The following is a 7,125-nucleotide window of genomic DNA, read 5'->3' on the forward strand; positions in this document are numbered from 1 at the left end:
CCCAGTCGCCACTGTGGACTCCTTCCGCTTCCTGGGCACCATCATCTCCCAGGACCTCAAGTGGGAGCTGAACATCACCTCCCTCACCAAGAAGGCCCAGCAGAGGATGTACTTCCTGCGGCAGCTGAAGAAGTTCAGCCTGCCAAAGACAATGATGGTGCACTTCTACACCGCCATCATTGAGTCCATCCTCACCTCCTCCATCACCATCTGGTACGCTGCTGCCACTGCCAGGGACAAGGGCAGGCTGCAGCGCATCATTCGCTCTGCAGAGAAGGTGATTGGCTGCAATCTTCCTTCTCTTCAGGACCTGTACTCCTCGAGGACTCTGAGGCGAGCAGGAAAGATTGCAGCTGACTCCTCCCACCCCGGACACAAACTGATTCAGACTCTCCCCTCTGGCAGGAGGCTGCGGTCCATCAGGACCAAAACTTCTCACCACAAAAACAGTTTCTTCCCGTCTGCAGCTAGCCTCATTAACAAGGCCCAGGTCCCCTACTGACACTCCCCCCTTGCAAATGATACATATGTCACTGCACATGTAAACAATATTTCATTTCATATCATGCACAAACCTGGCACATAGCACATATTTGTTGTTAATTGTTAAATCTTTGTTGTATATTTTATATTGTCAATTTATATATTTCATTGCAATACATCTGCACTATACAAACCCAGAATAATGCACATGTTCTGCAAATAGTTGTATTATTTTTCTCTATTCTCTTTAATATTCTTATATAACTTGTATTGTCTATTTATTTATGTCAACTATATGTTTGTCTGCGTGTAGCACCTTATCACCAAAACAAATTCCTCGTATGTGTAAAATACTGCTTGACAATAAAACTCCTTCTGATTCTGATTTAAAATCTTATTCATATTCTTTAAAACATTTCCCATGTTTCCAAGATTTCATAGTCCTTCAGCTACTTTCTGCACATTAAAGCCAGCAATGCAGTGTAGCATCAGCTTTTCAACAATCCTTACAACCTTCCACATATTGCATACATAAGTACTATTCAAATTTGTTCAAGACAGCAATTCAGTTTAGTGTCAGCTTTTCTACAATACTTTCTATTCCAACTTCCATAAATTTGTACTATTCAACTTTTTTAAAACCAGCAATTGAGTTTAGTGCAAGCCCTTCAGCAGATAGCATTCACACCGCTTCAGAAATTGCTTTTCTAGTTTAATCTGCAATACAAATGGCCCGCCAGTGCCTACTCTGGTATTTTTGCCTATTGTGATGTCATTTATATGAGTATCTTCAAATGCTTCATATCCATAAAATCTGTACAACCTCAGCTAAAAGGTTATGTAAGTCAATAAGCCATAATAATTGATAAAAGTGAAATTGTGTGATGAATAAAAAAAAAATAAAAACATCGGGAATGTTTTCTCATAAAATTCTACAAAATGAACCGCGTACAGGGTCGTGGGGGTCTGGAGCCAATCCCAGCTAACGTCGGGCACACCCTGGACAGGTCGCCAGTCCATCGCAGGACCACACATAGACAAACAACTAGTCACACTCACACTTAAGGTCAATTTAGAGTCACCAGGCCGCCCCCATGCACCCGGTCATCCGGTTATGACTGGTCGGGTGATCCTGTTCCGAGCTGTCAGCTGTCAAGACTCCAGCAAGATGAGTGGGCGACTGTGTTTTACATCGATGATGCTTGGTCAAGATGGACACTGTTTCCTAAATGTCAGACTGTTTATTTTAATAAAAATTATCATCTGGTTGCTGCTGTTTACATTCACCCCAGATGCAAATTCAAAAATTGCACTGTGGAATGTTCGGGGTATATACGTGCATGTATATAAATAACTGTATTGTTTTTGTTGTATTTTATTTTATATGTTACCATATTTTAATATTGCCGTGTAAAATAGTGTGTATAGCACAAAGGAACTACAAATTTCATTTAGTTATGCAGCCTTGTGCTTGTATAATGACTAATAAACAACCTTGTACCTTGTAAATACTTTTGAAGTAGACCTTCACAAACACTGCCTATTTAAATATGACCAGTAAGTTGTATTAACAGTTAGTCAGTCTCGACAAAAAACAACCAGCAGCTACAGCAAAATGGTCCAAGACTTTTATGATGAAAAACAAAATTAAATACCAGGGTTCATTAAAAGGTAATGTAAAGACAAAACAAATCCATCTTACTATAAGCAACCAGTCCAATATAGTTACATAATGATCACATTTCTGCACATTTCCAAAATGTTTTGGACATGTTTTATTTACTGTGACATTCACTGAAGGGGAAAGGCATTGTTTGACAGGGATCATGGTGGTCTTACCTTGCTGAGGTGAAACTCCAGTCGTCTTATGTACCTCTCAGTCACTTTCACTTGCTGTCAGTTAGAAACAAATAGTCACTTTTATTCCTACTTGTCAACACAGAATGAACTATTTTCACAATATCTCAGCTTATGTCCAACTACAGGCTCAGGCCAGCCTACTACAAACACGGAGGTGGCCCATATTTTCTGTAATGGAATGAGTCACCTTATAAATTCAGCATGATGTACATTTCTACAAATATGGATTCTAGTTTCTAATTTTTGATCTCTGTTAAGATACCGTCAACACTTCTTAAAAATGTTTTGAAATAAAAAGGCTACCAGGTAAGTTGGAAGGTTAGAAGGTTTTTATTGTGAAATATCTGTGCAGGAAGTGTTGAGTTAAACTGAAGGTAGTAAACGGCTTTTAAAAAAAACCTGAAAAATAAAAGTGACTGGAAAAAATTAGTGTAGAGAGAGAGAAAGTGAAAGGAGCACAGGTCCTATGGCATGGCTCTGTTCTTGTTCTGATGGAATTAATACTGTGGGAATGTACATTAACCTGAATTTATGATTATATAAACCTCAAACCCCAAACTTCTTGGTGCAGTTGAGGTAGTTATTTATGAAATGAAAGTAACTCACCTTGTCCAGTTCGTACAGGAAACCCTGAGGAGGCAGAAACAAGTCACATGATCAGTTTCTCTTTTGTGGATGCAAAATGTGATGTACACTCTTCATGTTAACTGATATTTTGCTTTGTTGACATTTTCATTATATCAAAACATCAGGAAATGAAAGTGCTTGTGTCCACATTAGACATAAGAAAATTTTAATAACATTAAAATGAATAAATAACATGTTTTTCCTTCCCCGCAAAGCTAAACAGTACAATGTCAGAACATACCAGTCTGGAATTCCTCTTTGATTCTTTCATCTGTCTGCTGAGGCTGTCTAAGTCCATCTGATGAACCTGCAGGTAAGACCTGAGACACACACATATAGACACACACGTTTGAATTTTATGACAATGATGGAAAGTGGTATCTATCTTCTCATCTAACTCCCTGCAATAAATGGTAAATGGCATGTACTTGTATAGTGCCTTTTTAGTCTTTCTGACCACTCAAAGCACTTTTACATTATATAACATTCACTCCATTCACAAACATTCATATACTGAGGCAGAGGCTAAGGTGCTTCTGCCATCAGAAAGAGAAATACACATACACATTTACACACTACCATCAGGAGCAATTTGGGGTTCAGTATGTGAAATGTCCATTCTCCTAAACCATACTGCAATAGTAATGCAACGTAGGAGCACAGTACATAGGACTTCAGAATTGCAGAGTTGCTATTTGTATGTATGAGTGTACTCACTGAAGGCCTTTCTTCAGTGCCTCGTAAACCTGATCTAGTCGTTCTGGTTGAGGAACTTTAGGTGGTGGGTTGGACTTGGTGGACACAGTAAACATCCTGCTGGCTCTGCTAGGCTTCCTGCTGAGACCTGGAGTGCTGAACACGGAGAGGTTCCTGCAACATCAAGTCAACATCATCTTCAAAAATCCTCTCTGGTTATATCAAGAAATGTTCCTGTTATTACACATAATCAACATATGTAATTGAAAGGGAGATCTGTCATTTTAACATGATTAGTTGGTATTACAAAAACCATAACCCTTCTATATGCTGTTTTAACAGTTTTGGACAGGGCTAATCTGTGATAAGAGAAACTCAAACAGGATTTATTCACACCAACTATATTTGCACAGGGTGGCATGGTGGCTCTGTTGCCTCACAGTAAGAAGGTCTGGGGTTCGACCTTGGTCGTCCCAGGCCTTTCTGTGTCCCAGGCCTTGTGCCAGTTCAGAGGGTACTGTGAAAATCTTGATTTTGTTCAGTTATTTGACAAGATAAGTTAGATGTTGTTTGTTCCTTTTTTTTCAAGAGGCATGTTGGTATAGTGTTATGAAGAGAATGTTTCATAATATAACAAGGTAAAGTAATATATTGTTATAACTAGAATTTTGTATTGTTATATCTAAATAATTTTTTAATGTAATAGTGACAACAATATGTCATTATAACATGAAAAATATCTTGTCAATTGGAAAAGGGATCTGAGAAAATAAATATTGTCATGGTGGCATCAATGCACAGCTGGTAGTTTCTGACCAGAAACACATTCAGAAACATATGAATTGTATAAAGGGTTTACAAAGAATTTGACTACATGTGGTAGCAGAATAGACAGTCAGTCGGTGGTCTAATCTATCAAACCACTTATCCTGTATCCAGTGTCTTTTGGACTGGAGCCTATACCAGCACACATTAGCAGACCAGTATAAAACTGAGTGACTGATGTGACTTAGAAATTAAGTTTGGTACTGTAGTCTAACCAGGCAGAAACCACTATCAGTCAAAGTTTTGATATATATCATATTATGTAAAGATGGACGACGCATCTCCACTTCCTCCCCCTATACAAAATGAAGCCAAAATTTCAAAGATACAGGCACTGCATGTCATACACTGGTGACACCATTTGGAGCCAGAGTCTGGGCAGTAGTGATTGGAGCCGTTTCGAGGTCTTGCCCATACACCCGGGCGACCCACTCGCAAACAAGGCTCAGCTGTCAATAATGATGTGAAACCCCCTTTTTATAGGCAAGGCAATTATTTGTATAGCACATTTAATACATCAGGCAGTTTATTTGACTTGATTTTATAGTGTACCAAACTTGAACAAAACAAACAAAAATAAGTACCACTCCAGGTAATTATGAAAGGACCATCTTCATGCAATAAGATGCTACATGCTGAATGGGTTTTCTCTGAGAATGCCTGAATAGTTCAACACAAATTCATAGAGGGAGGAACTGCAGGCAGGTTTGTGCAGTAAAATGTTGAATTTCCTCCCGATATGAAGTCTCATCGTTGTTTTAAATCCGGGAGTTCTCTTCATGTTGGGGGATGCAGTCGTGGGTGTACAGCGTGAACAGGAGGGGGCTGAGCACACAGCCCTGGGGGGCTCCAATGTTAAGAACTAGAGTGGAGGAGGTGAGTCCACCAATCCGAACTGTCTGGGGTCTGTTTGTGAGGAAGTCCAATATCCAGTTGCAGAGTATTTAAACCCAGAGTGTTGAGTTTGCTGATCAGTTTCATGGGGAGATTGTGTTGAATGCTGCCCAAGAAGTGAACTGGCATCTCTCCAGCTACCAGTGCACCTTATGTATTGACTGGTCCAAACTGGACTTGAATCGGAGAGCCGACGGTCCCCCACTAAGACAAGGCATGTTGTTTTTGTCCTGTTTCTGCCTGTTCTCTATTATGTATGAGTCATATTACTGCCAACATCCATAAAGGCAAAACATTTTTCAGTGAATTAAATAATATTGCAAAAAACCCTCTAGTGAGTTGCTTCCCCAACCCATCCTCAGCAACCCTGGTACCAGAGAAGCAATTTAAGAAGAAAGGCAGAAGACATATACAGTACAGTAAATCCAGGCATCAACACAGCAAGGGGACAATGCATGTGCTATAACATACTGTTACTGTCAGTGTTTAGCTTTACACTCTGAACTGTGAAGTGTTCGCGGTGCAAGAGCTCTGGCTTGTCAGTCAGTCAGTTGTTAGAAAAGAAAAGAAAACGTCTCTGACGTGCTACTAACGTTAGCTCGATGACTCAGAGTGTCTGAAATTCAGAAAGCCAGAGATACGAACAAATTGGCGGGCGAGGCTGAGGACAGTGGCGAGCGCTAATGGAACAGTGGAGCTGGAAGACCCGCTGCAGGTTCCTGGTCAGTGAATGTTACAACAGCAACGGAGAGACAGGTGTGTATGCAACGAGGACGGGTCCGCTGTTGTAGGGTAACATTATATGAATGGAAACATCAAACTAACGCACATTAAACTTAGATCACCCAGATGTTCCGATCACGGGAACGAGGGAAAAACAAACTGGAGCCCAACTGAATAATCACTGAAGCATTTGGCATATTATATTACATTACATTTACTTTTCTAGCCAAGGTGTAACTAATTGCAACAACTCATACCAAACAATTTGTTTGTATTTTTGATTTCACCCCTTAAGAGTTCTTAGAGCACAAATAATATATTAATTTCATAGGTGTAATTTACGCTGGGGATACTGGGGACATGTCTCCACCACTTTTTTTAAAGCATTTGTTATGTTCTGCAACAAGAAATGTAAAAAACAAATGAAAATACTTTGAGAAAGGTTTATTTGCACAATAAGAAAACGTGTAATGCAATTTAAAGATAAAAGAAACAAATGTGCATTTTTCAAAAAGGTTTAAACTAAAAAGACAAGCTGCTGAGTGCTGCATTATATTCAGTTTGAATTGTCACTTGAATCACTTTATATAAATAAAGACAATTCTACTATAAATTGGTGCAGGAAATGTCTCCAGAATGCAGGAGATAGAGAAGGACCCCCAGACCACCGTTTGTATATTTCAGCATTGAATATTTCATCAAATAGTGTTAAAATGTCGTCTTGTCTTGTTCTCGTGAACCCAATATTGTGAATCGTGCATGTGAGCTAAGTGTATCGTCACACCCCTAATCTGAACCCTTATGTCCCACCACTTCTCAACACAAAGTGACGTCCTTGATTCATTTTATCTTATCAAAGTACAAACACACCCAAAAAAGCTATAGTGTGTTATATTTAAATGTATTATAATAAAATGTTTTATTAAATTCACGTAACTTTGTAAATAATTTTCTTGGGCTTAAAATTCTCTCTCTCTCTCTCTCTCTCTCTCTCTCTCTCTCTCTCTCTCTCTCTCC

At 39.3% G+C, this 7,125-nt stretch overlaps 1 protein-coding gene across 5 annotated transcripts in view; it reads right to left on the reverse strand.

Moving 5' to 3' along the window:
* ripor1 (RHO family interacting cell polarization regulator 1) overlaps positions 1 to 7,125 on the reverse strand; it is a 170,757-nt gene that overhangs the window by 69,158 nt on the left and 94,474 nt on the right. For 4 of the 5 annotated variants that reach the window (XM_046036514.1, XM_046036516.1, XM_046036513.1 and 1 more), the window contains exons 3-6: positions 3,688 to 3,840; positions 3,212 to 3,290; positions 2,950 to 2,973; positions 2,323 to 2,376 (exon numbers count right to left, since the gene is read on the reverse strand). In XM_046036514.1, coding sequence (XP_045892470.1) covers positions 2,323 to 2,376; positions 2,950 to 2,973; positions 3,212 to 3,290; positions 3,688 to 3,840 — 310 coding nt within the window. Of the gene's footprint in view, positions 1 to 1,542; positions 1,714 to 2,322; positions 2,377 to 2,949; positions 2,974 to 3,211; positions 3,291 to 3,687; positions 3,841 to 7,125 lie in introns of those variants that run through there. The other variant, XM_046036517.1, reaches the window with a different exon arrangement.

Source organism: Micropterus dolomieu, linkage group LG22 (genome assembly GCF_021292245.1).
Source record: "Micropterus dolomieu isolate WLL.071019.BEF.003 ecotype Adirondacks linkage group LG22, ASM2129224v1, whole genome shotgun sequence".
NCBI classification, from domain to species: Eukaryota; Metazoa; Chordata; class Actinopteri; order Centrarchiformes; family Centrarchidae; genus Micropterus; species Micropterus dolomieu.